The sequence below is a fragment of the Seriola lalandi genome, unplaced genomic scaffold (genome assembly GCF_002814215.2).
Source record: "Seriola lalandi dorsalis isolate HSWRI2012SDOR001 ecotype SW California unplaced genomic scaffold, Sedor1 jcf7180002054591, whole genome shotgun sequence".
NCBI lineage: Eukaryota > Metazoa > Chordata > Actinopteri > Carangiformes > Carangidae > Seriola > Seriola lalandi.
The window spans coordinates 828,205-845,730 of NW_019525144.1; the positions used below are offsets into that span (position 1 = coordinate 828,205).

Here is a 17,526-nt window from a genome sequence, read left to right on the forward strand (position 1 = left end):
TAGATTTATAGTTGAAAAGCTGAAAACCAAAAAACATGTTAACAATTAAGGTTTGAAGGGGAAGAAATTATGAAGTAAAATCAGTAAAATGGCCAATTAGACATCTTGCTGACATCATGATGACACAAGTGACACAAACTACACTATACAGCTCAGAAGGTGCATTATCAAAATTTGAAATAGTTGCAAAAAAGTTGTAAGGATGACAACAATAATACAATGTATTTCAATATATTTTACAAATATTTTTGAAAAGAGTACCACAGCATAACAATGCATCACCACATAGACCAGAAACAGGAGTTTGGTGTATTGTATTTCATATTTCTTGTTTGATTACTTGACCATGACATCAGCAGCGTACAATTAGTTTTGAATCCATACACTGTTATACCTGATTAAGACCTGGTTGGGTTGAAACAATACTTTTTTCCACTCTAATAAAGTTTACCAATTTGTGGATACTCACCATTTTATCTTGAACCGGGCATAAATAGAGGACAGGTTGTGCACACAACTATCTTTCTGCAACAATTAGGGTTTTCTACGTGTGAATTATAGAGTTTTGGTATGGAGACTTTTTATACTTTATATACATATTTATTTTGTAGAAATAACAAATATTACAAAAGACACTATGTAACATTTAAACTTATGTAGAAAAGTCAGCCAAAACATTTAAACATTCAGAGAAATGTAATTAGATCATTCAAGAAGGCAGAGACTCCACGAACGGTAGCTTAAAGCACATTGTCAGTTGACAGTTCGTTTCTCTCCCAAATATTTGACATTGTAATCCACACAACTCAAGGACAAGAGATGGTGTAGGTTAACCATCACCTATTATGGTTCAGGAGAGGCAAATAAAGCAGTTTTAATAGAAAATGACTTATCTGCATATTTGGGGTCTTGTAAAGCAATCAAGTAAATGAACTTTGTATGTACTAGAGCTGAACATGACTATGAGCATGATGGTTGTGGCTGTGGTTGCAGCTATGACCGTGACTTAGCCCAGAGCTATGTGTTGACCCATGTCCATGAAGATGAACAGGTGGTGTGGGACCAGAGAGAGCACTGGTTGAATTGGGCCAGCCTTCATATACCATGGCTCCCGTATCAGCAATGTTGATGCTGGATAATGGAGCATAAGCCTGGACCGGGTAAGACCCAGGTGTTGGGTTGATTCGTGGAAGCAGGGTCTTCCTCCTCTCCTCTGTGGACGAAGGGACAAACGTAACACCGCTGATGTTCTTCAACAACCTGATAGGCATCATCTTCTCCAGAACGCCAGCCCTGGCCTCAGACATGCTCAGAAAAGAGAGCCATACTTTCCCATACATCCACCCAGTCAGGATTGCAATGACATTACAGAGAAGCACACAGTGCGGAACGAGGGCAGTGGTGGTCACGAGAAACACCCAAGGGAGCGCCATGGTGGGGAAACTGACTCCGCACAGGAATCCTTTAGTCATCTTTGTGTGCATGGTAGTCAGAGCCACACAGGCCAGGGCCACAGGGACCAAGCCTTCGGTGGGAGCCCGGCTGCTGTCATCCTGCAGAAGCTCCAGGAAGCTGAAAAACAAGCCGGTGGTGGTGGACAGCAGCAGGAACAGGAACAGGAAACGGACCGTGCCGACACCTTTCTCCAAGCTGCCACCCAGAACCACCAGGGCTACGATGTTCAGGAGAAGCTGAGCAAAGGTTTTGTGATAGAAAGGGTGCATGAGAAGCCGGTGGATGTCTCCGTTTTGAAAAACAGCGGCGCCAACGCTGAAGATCCCCTGAGTTAAGCTGAAGTACGTTTGGATACCAAACAAAACACACGATAAAAGGACCACTGTGATAATCCCGCTGGTGATGACAGGAACAACGTCTTTGAAAACTTGTGAGATCATGTTGAAGTAATCCGTTCGTATCATTTTGCCAAACAATTTAAGTAATTCACAGCAAAAGTTAACCCGGAATTCACCAAACCAACTGTGGTTCAATTGTCTCCACACTTCTTAACCAGGAAGTACTGTCTTATCCAGACGATGCCTACTGCAAAGTTCGGGGGTTTATGCAGTTGTCGATCTTGATCAGATGTAAAATAACAATTTACGTGCATAGATTATGTATTTTCAGACGGCAGCACTTAAACTACTATTGCTCAATCGTTTCTTTCAGAAATATATGTGTGAAGAATCAGACTTGCTTGAGTGCTCTTCTGGTCAAACCTTTCAAAATAAAGCATGTATTGACACACTGTGGCACATTTTTGACTGGATGTCATCTTTAAATACGTAGATTAATAAAAGCATCCGCCAATATTAAACCTTATTTGACTCAGAACTGCAAAACTGAGATATCCATAGCCTGCTGGGTTAAGATGAAGGCTAAATGTAACTTCTTACCAACCTTCGTGTCGTATTTTGAAGGAGCGTTGCTCAACTTCCGGTTATTCTCATTAGATATTAATATCATTATTATTATTATTATTGGTAGTAGTAGCAGTAGCAGTAATAATACCACTTTGTTATCATTTTATGATAGTTCATCCCAGTCTTGAAATCCAACTACATGCTGACAATGAGCTGCATGCAACAGCAGCAGTGATGGGAAGTGATAAGTACTTTAATTTATTGTCTTATTTATAGTAGTTATTTAATCGAATTGTAAAGATTTTAAATACGGAATATATGATCATCTTGCAGAATATAATGTACTGATTAGATTAAACTACCCAACATTCTTTTAAAGTCTATATACATATACATATGTATATTCTTATTCTCTTTTCATTTAAAATGTCCTTTGGTCTGGAATTTTTCCAACAGAAATACACTTTATGTATAATTATTAGACACAAGTGTAGAACAACATAAAGTATAAAGATGAATGCAAACAACAAAGATTAAAAAAGCTATTGGTTATGACAGATTAAAGAAAAAAACATCACAAAGACACACAATGGCACAAATGACATACAGGGATATGTATTTTGACAGCGTTTCTGTTCTCACAGCAAAAATACAGACATAGTTTTTAGTTTCACTGAGCAGGAAAACAAGTTTGTTTTGTTTTTTTTAGAGTATTTACATTTACAAATATATGATTTGACCATATGTATAATTTTTTTTTTTTTTAATACTTACGTTGTGTTTATCATACTTGCTGTGGTGAAATAAACTGAGTAACACATTTTCAATTTGTTTTTTGCAAGCACATAAATATAATAAATAAATAAATAAATAAATAAATAAATAAATAAACTGACGTAAGCACGTCTGTCCCCCTTCCGGTGTCGTGCGGTTACTGCGGCGGATGTTGATGTTTTGTTTCGGAGCCTGCTAAAGGATGTGAGCTGAATCGTCTCCGGGACGGGTTGATATTTTCCTTCGTTGTCTTCACGGTTCTCTTTGTACAATTTTTTCAGTAAGGTCTCGCTGTCTGTCGGCGTCGTGTCTCTCCCGGTGTCTCTCCCGGGAAGCGCGAGGCCGAGTCGTGCGATGATGGAGGACTTTGATGAGATCTACGAAGAGGAGGAGGAGGAAGAAGAGGACGAGGACAGGGCCGCGGAGGAGCAGCTCCTCAAGTACGCTCCGGACCCGGTGGTTGTGCGAGGATCCGGCCACGTCACTGTGTAAGCAACCGGCGAGGTTCACGGGCAGTGAGAGGGGAGTTCACCGTTGCCGTGAACTGGTCAGCGGCCGAGGAGCTTCGTGGTTAGTTGGCTGCTAGCTGAGTTAGCCGCTGCCGGTGACCTACCGTAGCCAGCTAGCTTCAGTTAGCAGCAAGCTAACTCTGCGAGGAGTGGCTGATTAGATTTAGCTTTCGTTTTAGCTGAAGAACATGACCTACTAAAACTGTACTTTCGATAGTTTGAAATGCTGTTTTATAACCTATTGAGAAGTCATCACTGTTTGTTCCGTTATTGATTCCACTATGTGAGGACTTGAACTCAGGATCAGACTCGTTCAGGGCTGCAACTAACAATTATTATTCTTTATCCACTCATGTCATTACTTTTGCGATAAATCGTTAACCTGTCGACCAAAAATAGTCAAATGAATTGTCCATTGCAATTTCCCAGTCCAAAGTGGTGTCTTGTAATGTATTGTTTTGTCCCACTAACAGTCCAAAAACTCAAAGGTATTCAGTGTATTGCGAAATAAAACGGAGAAAAACTCAAAATCCTCACAGTACAGAAATTGGGATTAACTAATGTTGGCATTTTGCTTAAACAGTTACAATGATTTATTGACAAATTTTAATTGTTTGCACTGTAGTCGTGTGAATTAATTTTGTAACAGGGATTAGTAAATATGTAGTATATCTGATTTTGTCATAATTTAGGGAAGTTGTATGGAGATGATTGGGTGGATAGTGATCCCAAGTTCAGGCTCAAGTTTCTTCCTCCCCTTTAATCTTTCTACAGTAATTGTTACAACTAAATCACAGAAATAATACGATTTTACTCCAAAATAAATAGAAAACATCTTAGAGTACATGTCTACATGATAGAATAGAATATTTTCCCTATTTTTGCTTGATTGATCATCAATAGTTGCAGGTCAGGAAATTGTTTTATGGATAATTGATTCAGCCTTTGGCTCATTGTGCTGTTGTAGCAGGAATGCCAATATTAAATACTTTACTAAGGGCACACATTTTTCTAAATTGTGCCCACAAATCAGCATTCCTACTCTGGAATTAATAATCCATGTGCATCCTAATCTGAATAAATATATATTTTACCCTCAAATTGATAATTTCATTGAGAGGCAGGCAACTATTTCCAGCAGAAGTTGTTGTAGCAGGAGGAACTGAAGTTACTGGACATTGCACCCCACGAGTGAATAGCACCATTAATAGACTTGACATGACTGGTGTTTGTTTATTCAAGCCAATTATCCAAATACAGTGTGTGTATACGTATGCATAACAGTCTACTTTTTTCCCCCCTCTCTCGTAAAGGTTTGGGCTTAGTAACAAATTTGAGTCAGAATTTCCTTCAGCACTTACGGGGAAGGTGAGTGTCTTCTTTTTATTTGTCGGTACATATTAGCTGTGGCAAAATCACATTCTTGCATTTCCTTGACTTCAAGAATTACATTATATTCAAGCCACTAGCCGACATAACGTACAATGTAACTATGCTTCCCTTAGGTGGCACCGGAGGAATTCAAAGCCAGTATCAACCGTGTAAACAGCTGTCTGAGGAAGACGCTGCCAGTGAATGTGCGGTGGCTCCTGTGTGGATGCCTCTGCTGCTGTTGCACGTTGGGCTTCAGTTTGTGGCCTGTCATCTGCCTCAGCAAGCGGGTGAGATGTCAACCCACACTGTCCCTCACTCATATGATCCTAATGTTTGAACACTGCACCAATTTTTGTTGCATTTGCAATATCACAGTAAATCCAAAACAACTAGGGATTCAGGAAAAAGCTGAATGTGCTACATTTTTGATGAAAACTATATCATGTAACGTCACTGATGCTTTTTAGACAAGAAGATCTATAGAGAAGCTCCTGGAGTGGGAGAACAGCAGACTTTACCACAAGGTGAATAGAGAAGACACATACAGATATCTGTGTATTACTGTACCTTGTTTGGAAGGTTATATAAACTGATCATCACTGTTGCATTATGTTTGCAGTTGTGTTTGCACTGGAGACTAAGCAAAAGAAAGTGTGAAACCAACAACATGATGGAATATGTAAGTATCTGCTTTTGTTAATGTTTGAGCTCTGTACTTGTTTTTGGGTGTAAATGTCCCAAAATACTCGATGAAAGCAAACTTACTCAGCATTGGGGACAAAATTTTTGTTAAAAAAGGCAAGGGTCTGAGCTGAGTTTCAGGTTCGGGTCAGATGATAATACATGATCCAGGAAGGCTGGCTGTATCAGGTTGAAGGCCTATCGGACACCAAAATACTGCACCATGGTTTATAATGCAGTGAGGAGAGATTTTACAACTGAAAATATATATCACAGCTGCATTCATACTATCCTCAGTTGCAACAATCCCCAAGTTGACAGTAACCAACAGCAGAATTACAACATTGACATTACATAGTTATCTACCTGGAATGTGAGCTTGCATGTGTTTGATTGCTAAACATGGCGAGATGATGTGACACTGCATTGAAGCAGGAGTTGAGCCAGGATCAAATTTGTGCTGCATTTTTTTATTTTTTTTATTTTGTTTGTTTGAAACCTCTGCATTAGGCCCCTGCAGCAACACTACAGTAGTCTCCTTTAAAATTACTAAAGAGGTTGTGTTTTTTCACAGTGCTAATGTTGATTTGCATGGACGTACATGTCTCCTCTCAGCCTTGCACACACTAAACATGGGGGTGGGTAATAAATCCTTTATGCTGGTTTGAATGACAGTATAACCCAATAGCAATATATTTTGGGACACTTCACTTTGTGATTATTCAGTTGAGAAACTGTACATTACGTAACCAGATGAGAATGTCAGATTATGGATAATGCAGTGTATTTAATACTCAGGACGTCAAGGTACTTCACCATAATAATGTAACATTTCTGTGCAACTGATAGTGCCATAAAGAAGTCCTGCAACATCGATTTGCAATGTTACCTTCAGTGGCCCAGTATGAACTGAGCTAGAAAGGTGATAGCTACTTCAGTAGAAATACTATCACACTACTTTCTAAAAAAATCGCTGCCATCTCACAGGAAATGCTCTCGTAACGTCCAAACCTGACTCACCACTAACAGCCTTTTCTCTTATCCCCTGCAGGTAATCCTAATAGAGTTCCTACCTAAGATCCCCATCTTCAGACCGGACTAGCGTGACTGCAGCTCATCTTAAAACCACCACTGCTGCCCAGCTCTGTCACAGAACCACAGTGGCTGTCAAGCTCCTGAATAACTACCCTTCCCAAAATACTACAATATTTTTGTTTACAGGGTAGCATCAATCAACTTTTCTCTTTGACCCGTTCTCCCACCCATACTTTATCTACACCCTTGTTTACAAATCCAGCATCCCCACTCTGGCATTGAAGTGAATTCACCATTGAACCATGACCTATTGGACGAGCTGGCACCAGCCTGTGGGATGTCAGGGGAGACCCATCCATGGGCAGTGTTATTAATTTTGGAGCCAGAGCTGGAGACTGGACTGTCGAACTCGAGTTCTGTGAGCTACAACTGGAATTTTGTCATCTGTGTGTTCCCTATCCTAAGCACATGGCACAGTCAGACCATGATACGACAAACCCTTTCATACGTTACCTACTGTCACGCCGCCAACTTCACCTGCAAAAAATACACCCCAGTGCTTTTGTAACAGTTGGTTTGGTTCTCTACATCCTCACTAGAGGCTGTGGAGGCAACATGATGTGGAACTCCAAAGGAACTGTCATCCAAATCAACTTTGTAGCGGACTAACTAGTCTCACAGGAACATGTTGGGCCAGTGGCCAAAAAAGCGAAACTCACTCTTCTTATCAACTACCAGACATTGTTATCCCTTTCACCTTCGTATCTCTGCACACCTACTGTGCATCACCCTAACCCAGTGACAATCACACACTTTGACTGTACTCCCCATAGTATGATTGGGCCTTTATGCTACGATGTTTACCTGGAACAATTTGTTTTCACCGTGATGTGTCCAGACCGGCTGCCTAGCAACTTCTTCTCAGTCACAGTGGAACACATAAGCTGGAAAGACAGCCACTGGAGACGTTGAAAGGAATTCTTGGTTTCTTTATATTTTTTTAGTATCTCAAGTTTTGTTTACTGTTTTGGTGAAAGAGAGGCAGTCTGTGCTTGCAAACTTGGTGTGTGTGTGTGTGTGTGTGTGTGTGCGTGCGTGCGTGCGTGCGTGCGTGCGTGCGTGCGTGCGTGCGTGTGTCAGTCAAACATAAGCAAAAAAGACAAATCAGACATGAAGACATACTCTTTACTCTGTGAAGCAGGGTTCTTTCTTTCTCTGAAGTATTTCTTTGCCATAACTGATCTTTGTTACTTTTGTTGTAGTAATTTATAAGTGCATGAGTGTACATATTATATGTGCATTCATGAAATACGACTCAGTTTTTGTTTTTTTTGGGGGGAGGGCTTTTTTCTGCAAAATGATGCTTTAGTTGTTTCGTTTTTATCTCTATGGTCATGTGTCAACACTAAAGCACACAATTGCTTTGTCCTTAACAGCTTCACATGGCCTCTTCTCCTTATCTGCTGACCTCTGGCTTACTTATGTGTCCAAGTAAAGGATGTGACTCTTATGAGAAAGTTCCTCTGTTTTAGATATAATCTGACTCATTACATTCAGAGGCCTGGGGTGACCAAGAGTGTTAAATTCTCTTCATTAGGTGTAATATCAGCATTCTGTATCATGAAGCAGGATTACTAAAGTTAGCTTCATAACTGCACTGAGTAAAATCAGACTACTCCACTATCAGGAACATGGACTTTAAAGCTGCAGTATTTTTATATTAATAATGAAAAATGACTGTAAAGTGACATGGGTTACTTGTAGTGTTGAAACCCATAGAAAATTATCACCCCACTCAGCAGTTTCTCCCAGCCCTGCGAAACATTTTTGCATCTTTTAGCTCATTGTTTTGGGTTTCTGGCCTGCAAATTTACTGTTGGTTCACTCTCATCACCTTCATCAGTCTTGTTTGCAGCAGCAGTAGCAAACAAGGCCCCTAAATGCAGGAGCATTTTAGCATCTGAAGAGCCAGATATTTCCCAGGAATCAGTAGAGACTAAGTGAGGGAGGGTGAATATTGGATATTCATCAGCTGGCCAGAAACATTGCTCCAAATGAATGTTAATGTTGCTCTGTCTTTACAGGATGTGTAAATAGGCAACTGTTTGCTATATCAACTTTATAAAGTGATAACGTGTCAGTTAATGTAGGTTCAAGGACAATAAAGTTGTTCCAGACTTGATTTAGTTCAGTTATCTAGCTAACTAACAATCCTGCTTTTGAGATAAAGCTGTAAGACTATATTTAAAAATGTCAACATGTTATAGATCATATCATGAAGCACATCTCAGTTTTATTAAACATATACTCATTTGCCAGCAAGTAGGAGAAAGGGGAGAACAGAAAAAAAATGGCCTTTTTGAATGTGATATAGATTTAGTTTTTCCCACTCAGCACACTTCTTGATTTATAAAAACACCCAGATCCTGACTCAGACTGTGAGATTGCATATTGCAAGAATTTGAACAAAGCCACTTAGTTTTAGGTCACTGAGCTCTGGTTGATTGTATAGGCCACACTCAGGGGATAATACTAGATAAACAATATGTAGCATTGGAAAATCTCACCGTCAGGTATGTTCCAAAGTTGCACCAGGGAGTCAAGAATGAAATCACACATTACTTGAACAGTTGTAAAATGATGTATTTGGAGTTTGTTTTGAAATTGAAACATGCCCCTAAGAAAAAGACTAAGGAAAGGAAGCACATATACCAAGGACCCACAAAGCTCACAGTGTCTTGGTTTATATGTTAAAAGATCCAGATTCACTTGATTACCACTGGGCTGCCTATTGGTTCATCAGTCACTTTTCTATTTTTTTGATTGTGGTCTGTTCTGTGTAAATCAAGGCATAAGGCCATATGCAGATATCTGTGGTGTGTGCGCGTATGTGTGTATGCGCACGGTGTATGCAGATGCATATGTTCTTTGTAGATCTCAGACTGTGATTGAACCCTGCACAGAAAATGAGTCATTTTTATATAATCTTGTGTGCTCTGTGTGTGTTTGTGTGTATGAGGGAGAGAAAGGTATATGTACATATGACTCATGAGCAGGTGTATGTACAGTTATAAACTACCAATAAACAAGGCTATGAGCATCCTCCTCTGTAACGCAGTGTCATTTTAATTTGAATGCGAGGTCACTTTTCCTGCTTGTTGACAAAGTTTCTATACAAATTTGAGGTCACAGGATATGTAGAAGCAATACAAAGGCAACTGGATTTGCTACTTTTAGCCTTGAGGATGTTCATCAACTCTACTGATTAGTGGGCAGTTCCCACAAAGAAAGATTCTAATGTGTAACCTTTCCAGCTGAAGTATCAGTATCTGGGGCTCTCAAAATATTTCCAACCTAAAATCTTACATTTCAGTTTGGTTACAGATACACTAGATTCTCAGGTTCGTCATTTCATTAGGTTCAGTAAGGAGATTGGGGATAGCAGACAAGACCTCCAGCACACAACAACTCACTTAAGGAAAAGATGGAAAAAATATTTATAAAGGCTTTTGTTCAGTATAATTTTTTGTACACTTCCCTTTAACTCAAAAGTCATTTTTTTCAACCATTTCCACTCAAACTTACCATTAAAATAAAAATCTAGTATATGCAACCAAGGAAATACATTAATGAAAAAAATAAAACTTCAGTGAAGATAATACTCAGTACTGGTAACAGGTGTAGGAAAAATAAAATTTACATCTGTATTTTATTACCAAATTGTTCAGTTATAGTTCATAGTCTTTGTCTATTTGATTTTTCAACTTTCCATCTTTCCTTTAAAGTTATGAAGTTTAAATCAGTTTTGCGTTTCTCTCCTTTCGAAAAAAAATCCTCGAAACATGGGCCTCTCTAAGAGTTTACTCAATAAAAAAAAAAAAAATTCTGAGATCTCAGAAAAAAGTGCAAATAAAAAAAATGTATCCTCCTTAGTCAAGTTACCTTTGACTTGATTCCTACCGCCCCTTGGACGACACAACGTCCACAGGTCTGTGTCCAGACAAGATGAAGGTGTCAACAAGCAGCAACAAGGATGCGGCAGCTCCGAGTTGTCCCACAATGAATCCTCCCTGCAGAAAAATTATCATAATGTCTTATTTTTCTTATTTCACTGTCCATAATAACATCATTAACACAGCTTCACTATAACATTTCTGAAAGTAATACTCGCTTTTTCTCTGTTTCAAATTAATACACATCTGACTCCACAATTGTTTTATTTTTTGAGCAAAACACATTAGCTTTTACCGCAATGCATAATTCAAATACACACGTCACTGTGCTTCACTAGAGCAAGTTCAACAGCCAAACACATTTAATTCACGTAGGTTTTCGTCGCGATTATCCGACATCAAACACTCCACGTCACATAAAACATTATATCCTCAGTGGTTTTGGTTATGTTGTTTCTCAAAATACATTAACTCACAGCTCCACTCTATAGCAATGAAGTGTTCATGCTAATTGACTAACTTTGAGTAGTTAACTCACCAGGATAATCCACTTAATTGAGAAGAAACGCCCAAAGGAGTTCGTCCGATGATAATTCCACTCTCAGCCACATCACATTTGAGAAAACTTCTTTGCCGGGATTAACGACATCACTGCTCAATTACACGTCTCAAAAACTGGTTCAAAAATGTTAGAAATGTCTTATTTCATCCTCCCGTTTCATACTTTTCCGCACCACACGTCCTCAGGTAGCTGCTTTAGGGGGTGGGGGCTACAGGCTCCACCGCGTGCAGCAGCCTAGAAAGTCCCTGCCAATAGCCTGCTTGTGACATGTTTAGGGGTCATCTGTAAATTGGGGCTACAGAAAATAACCTGGGTTACAATTGGAAGAACAAGGCATATGCATTTAGTTACATTTCAGTGTAGACCAAAGTGATTGAAAGTGACTGAATGACAAACCAAAACTGACATAGAGCCATGTTGCAAGCATGGCTAAAAACATTAACACGTGAACAGGCAAATCTAGTTGTTGTACGGTGGTAAAGTTATTTCAGATTGTCTTGAAATGTAAAAGTTTTAATCTGAAAGCCTTCATTATTAAGTGACGTTAATTGGTGTTTGGAAGATATGAGCATTTAGGCGACCAAATAACCTATAATTAGGTCATCTACCTAATAAAAGATGTGATCAAGTTGCATTAAGGGAAATGTAGGATTCATAGGAGGAATTAATTTATCAATGTATCATAATGTATCATAAATCATACAACGGGTTTCAAATGTTGCAAACATTGCTCATTTTCTAATCAAAGTTTCTCAACTTTTCTCATTTCCCCGTGCCAATGGAGGATTAACAGGATGGGGCTAAACACAAGGCAATTCCCTGTTATTTCCCACAGTCACACATAGATTAAAAATTTAGTCATATAAAATATATATATATATAGCCTATATATATATATATATATATAAATATTTTATTTTTTTTATTTTTTTTATTTTTTTAAAATCCCTGTTGTGTATTCAAACATTAAATTCAAATTCTGGGATCAGAATAACTACCACATTAATGTCTCTTAGTATCTTAGCACTTATTGCAGTACATTTAAAATTCTTTAAATCCTACGTCTGGTCATTTCTATTGAGTTGTATCATATCATAGTCAAACACCTACATGAGTATGTGAAAATGAAAATAAATTGGATTACTGCATTTTCTTTTAAATGTTTACTCAAATAAGTCATAAGGTTGGACGTGGGGCGTTTTTCAGTGCAGCAAAACGCCAAGTAAGCCTCCAGTAATATTAAAGGTAATGTGCAACACAGTGTCATTAGGAGAAGGAGACAGACGGAGCACAGCTGGGCACAGAGAGGCAGGGAGTTTTTTATCAGTGTTTTTGTGAGCTTTACTCTAAGACTCTTGTGAAATTTACTCTTTATACATTTTATACAAGTACACAGGGGTTAAAGTGGACCGCAATGATCCAGAACGGCACAGACACCTTTGATTAATAAGTTAATAAATCTGAGTGTGTTAAATTACCGATTGGGTCAATGGAGTCTGGTTTTTAGGACACAGAAGTCCGGTGACCAGAGGTCATCATTGGCTCATAGAAACGTCGAATATCTACTTAGAATCAGGGGTTAAAGTGGACCAGACTGTAAAGTAACTGTTAAGTGACATGTTCAGGGGTCATCTGTAAATTCAGTCTGATTCTTCTGCCTCTATCTGTGAGGCCTCAACCCAGACAGAAGAATCCCACCTGAGGAAAACGACTCTACAGATATCACAGTGAAACTACCAGAGATCTGGTGATTCTCCCACCTCTGGCTGTGAGGCCACAGCTGGGGAGGTATTTCTCACTATTCTGACAGTGAGACTGTTCACCCAGTGCCACGTTCTGGACGTCTGGACGAACAACGATTTAGTCACCTACACCGAACAACTGGTGAACCAAACACTGCAGGGACTTACTGTGAGTGAAGATTTCTGCCTGGGCGATGAGGACATCAAGCAGATCGGCAAGGCTGTGATCAAAGACCTGAGGAAGGAGTTTGGCAGTATAAGCAATCTGGAGAAAGTAATATCATTACACCAGCCAACTGTGGAGGCTGCTATCATTAAAAGTTTACAAGCCCACATCAGCCTACGCACAAGGAGGGTAAATGGAGAAAAGTACCTCTGGCTCATCTTTCAACTTGCTCCATAGTGGCCATTTGTCTTGTAACCATGTGAAGGTGGCACGGTGGTACAGTGGTTAGCACTGTCACCTCAGTGCTGTTTATCTCGAGGTTATACTAGGACACAGAGGGGTTCACTGGTGGTGACCCTGGCCGTAGCAACAAGGCCAGACTCCAGACACCAGTATCTTCCTGTGTCAGCGTGGTTTAACTCATGGTGCTCCGGTTTCCTCCCACATTTAACAATAATTTAATAATAATTTGGACAATAAATTAAAGCTATAAAGGAAGATAGGGGGTGACCTGACATAATAATAATATTTTCTATTCTTCTAAATATTTTTCATGTTTAATATTGATCATACAGTACTTGTCTACACTTGTGTAAACAGTTACCTTCCACCACTGCCAATAGGCACTAATATCAATACACAGGACTAGTCTTTTGTTTATTTAGTTTCTGCAAGTCTTGCAAGTGTTTGCCCTGCCATGGAAAGTAATTTTACTTAATACAATTACCATTATGTGTTTTCATAGCGATGACAGAATCAAACTCAGGGCAGTACTGCACCTTATAGTCTTCCACAACCAGCAAGAAATGGTAAAACATGCACATGACTCCATGCCATACCTACGTATATGGGCTCAAATTAGGGTCCAAATAATTTTGAACTTGTAAATGAAATAATTCCAATGTTTGTAGTTGTATATCAAACTTTGCAAACCCTAAACCAAAGGAACAACAGTCATACTTCATATTCATTCAGTATCTTTTTTTATTGGAAGAACACACACACACATGACATCTTCATCATGTAAGCATGTCGTGAAACTCTTGACAATCTTAATTTTTTCTAAAATCAGATATGTCACTGCTGGAGTTCAGTTTGATGAGCTTCTCCAGTCCATCGTCACTGTTCATAATTTCGTCAAATAGATTGACACTTTCAGAGCCCATTTGATTCATGTCATCAGTAAGATCAATGGTCTCTATTTCTTGGGAGGGAAACTCGTCTGGGCAAAGGCCTGTGAAGTAGAGAATTAAGGATTGATTTCATTTATCCCAGGGCTTTTCATGAATGGACAACTTGATCCGAACAAAATAGAGGCAAGGACAAAGAATAAAATTCACGGCTTAGAGATTTAAGCGTTGATATTCGGCTTTGTCTGACACCAACCATTCACACACTTGAGTGTGACTGGCACTGGTGTCATATTAAATTAGGTTTAAAGAGGGGTGTTGTAAACTTTACCATTTAGATGATGTTTCTGTAAAATCAATATTATCTAATATAAATTTAACTTTAGTTGTAAATCCAACAAAAAGTTGTAGTTTGTTTTGAGAAAATACATTTTACCACTGGCTGCACTGTATTTTATTTGTTCCTAGTTAAACCATAATTAAGATATTGCTGCAACTGCTGCACAAATAAAGAAACAATATCCAAATTTTGTTTTGACAAGTAAAAGTTCAGGTACATTCCGTACTCACATGCATGTTAAAAAACATCAATAATTAAACATTTCACAATCTAAAAAAGGTAAAGACATCACATCAGTGGATATACTGTAAGAAAAATATATTTAAACCCTTGCAGCCACATGACACGTGATAGTTCATACCTTTTTCTGGGTCCAGGATATCAGGTGATGGTAAGTTCAGACACTCTACCTGCTTCGTAAACTGTTGCAGCTCAGCATCAGACACCTTCCCTCTCCTGCCTGAGAGACACAACAAGTATAGGCAAAGGAGCTATACTGTTTAGGGTCATTCAAGTAAAGTCAGAGAGTAAAACACAAGGGGGCAAGTTAAAGTTTTACTTCTAATCATCCCTCGGATGTCCCCTTACATTTCTTTATCAGCATGTAAACACCTTTATTAGAATTTAGGTAAAAGCACCACTGTGTCTAAGTACAGTGTTACAGAGCTGCTATGTCTATAATCTAGCCTATATAATCGTATTCTTGTTTTCCATTAAGAGTAAATTTGTGAATAGTCTGACTCACAGCTGGGAAATATGATGATATACAAGGTTATGTGATCAATGCCTGACAAATCAAGCAGAAAACAGACAAAAGTGACTACAGTTTGTCATTCTTTTACATCTCTAGTCTTACTTTGGAGCTCGACACTAACGTACACGCCAACCGCAGTGGGGAATTTTGAGAGGAGAACAAGGCAGTCGGTGCAGCTAGTATTCAGTATTCAGTAGGTTGAACTGGGGATACACACATGCACGCGTGCACACGCGCGCGCACACACACACACACACACACACACACACACACACACACACACACACACACACACACACAAACAAACAAATAAATATATACACTGGACACAAAGTCCAAATTTGTTTGTGCAGGTACTCATTCAAAATGTTTGTACAGCAAGTTCCATTATACTACTCACCCATAGAGAGAGTGCTGTTTCTTAAGGTTAACTTAGTTCTGAGCGTGAAGCATTTGCCAAACCATTTCACACATAGAAATTAAAAAACAAAGAAACAAAAATAGTGAAATTGTTCATTGAAGAAACATCAAAACATTCAAAATGACCTAAATTATTGTGGTTTGGAGTGAAAAGTGAATTTAAAAAAACTTCATACAATCCTCGAATTTAAGCTTGAAATTAAAGTTTTTGAGCCTGCAAATGATCGATGCCATCACTCTCATTAGCAGCCGTCATTATGGCCCAGGCGCTTTCTACATCCGTCTTCGTCAGCAATCTGGATCCAGTCATATTTATACTTTCTGCTATGAACAACCATTTGCCCAGCAGCTGTAACAGACGGTGTCTCACTCAGTTGCGTAAAATGACAGATGGTCACATTAATAGATTGTGAATAGATTCAAAAATGAAAAGATGCAGAAAGTGAGAGCGTGAGAGGATGGTCACAAGTGAGATGAAAGAGTGTCTTACTTTGTCTCTTCCTTGGATTTCAAGAGGTCGGAGGAGACTTTCACAGTCTGTTACAGGAGCTGACTGTCCAACAGACAGAAGACTGAGCACAGCCACATCATGGTTCGGCACACAAAGATCCTGAATCTGTGTGTATTGCCCTGATCGCAGTTTGAAGCTGACTGTTTCTTCTTCAAGCTAAAACTGATGTATGAAGAACAGAGGCTCTGCCCACATGGAGTCCTCAACTGTTTACACTTGTGTTGAAATCTGGTTGAAAGGTGGTCAAATTCAACAGTGGAAGAACTACCCAGTCAATTTAGTCAAGTAAAAGTAGCAGCACCAGAGTATATAAATACTGCATAGTACATGCATTCAAAATGTCGCTTGAGTAAAAGTAGATAAGTATTACTATCAAAATATACTTAAAGTACCAAATGTAAAGTATCATCATGCAGAATAGCCCATTTTAGAATAATGTATATTATGTTATTGGATTATAATTACTATGGATTATAATTAGTATAGTACAGTATATATATACCTAACTTTAATAAGCAGTAACTGGAAAACTGGAAAAAGTATTTTTTAAAACAGCAGAATGAAACAGCTACATACTGTAAACAGATACCCTCTGTGTATTACATTTTGCATACTTAAAGCTGATATTCAACATTTTATATTATCAGTGGATCAAATGACAATAAGTATGTGCATTGCTAGTAGTGATGAACTCAGAGAATTATCGCTTCTTGCAGTTTCTCTTATATTTCAGTTTCTTCCAGCTACATTGTACTCTGGTGTACAATGGTGGGGGTGACATGTTTTTGTAGGCCAGCGCAGAAGTAAGCATCACCCTGGTTCCCTCGACAAAAAAGCCAATGGGACTTTTCAATTGGCTTTTGGATTATTGCAGAAAATAAGCTATGTGATAAGGAAAAGTTTATGACGCTTACATGTTCAGAGAGACAATCTTCATAAACACCACTTTTTATTTTTATTTTTGAAGCCTAAATTCAATTTACTCAAGTAAAAAGCTAATGTCAGGCTAAAAACAAACCAGACCATGGTCGCATGACGTCAACGTCACCACCATTAAGCCTCCAGCATGTCATTTGGTTAGCATGCGCACCTCTTCTACAAAAGCCTTTCCTCTTAGGAAATTAGTTTGCAAGTGTGCAAGTACAAACACAAGAAGGCTGTAAAGGCAGTGAAGTGTGTTTGGCGTGATGAAATTTAGCGTTTAGAAGATGTCAG

At 38.8% G+C, this 17,526-nt stretch overlaps 3 protein-coding genes across 3 annotated transcripts; 1 reads left to right on the plus strand and 2 right to left on the minus strand.

Annotated features, from left to right (window-relative positions):
* Positions 1–215: 215 nt before the first annotated feature.
* Positions 216–2,339, minus strand: rhbdd2 (rhomboid domain containing 2). The gene has a single exon (XM_023419230.2). The coding sequence runs from the start codon at positions 1,917–1,919 to the stop codon at positions 945–947; it is 975 nt and encodes a 324-aa protein (XP_023274998.1). The 5' UTR covers positions 1,920–2,339; the 3' UTR covers positions 216–944.
* An 867-nt stretch (positions 2,340–3,206) lies between these two features.
* chic2 (cysteine-rich hydrophobic domain 2) lies at positions 3,207–9,835 on the plus strand. Its single transcript, XM_023419202.2, has 6 exons — positions 3,207–3,622; positions 4,957–5,011; positions 5,149–5,304; positions 5,485–5,541; positions 5,637–5,696; positions 6,750–9,835. The coding sequence occupies exons 1-6, from the start codon at positions 3,489–3,491 to the stop codon at positions 6,798–6,800; spliced, it is 513 nt and encodes a 170-aa protein (XP_023274970.1). The 5' UTR covers positions 3,207–3,488; the 3' UTR covers positions 6,801–9,835.
* A 4,287-nt stretch (positions 9,836–14,122) lies between these two features.
* LOC147818393 (uncharacterized) lies at positions 14,123–15,812 on the minus strand (the record flags this gene model as incomplete). Its single annotated transcript, XM_087177362.1, has 4 exons — positions 14,123–14,390; positions 14,988–15,086; positions 15,483–15,556; positions 15,781–15,812. Coding segments are annotated over 4 exons (387 nt in total), but the record flags the coding sequence as incomplete, so codon positions are not given.
* Positions 15,813–17,526: the final 1,714 nt, after the last annotated feature.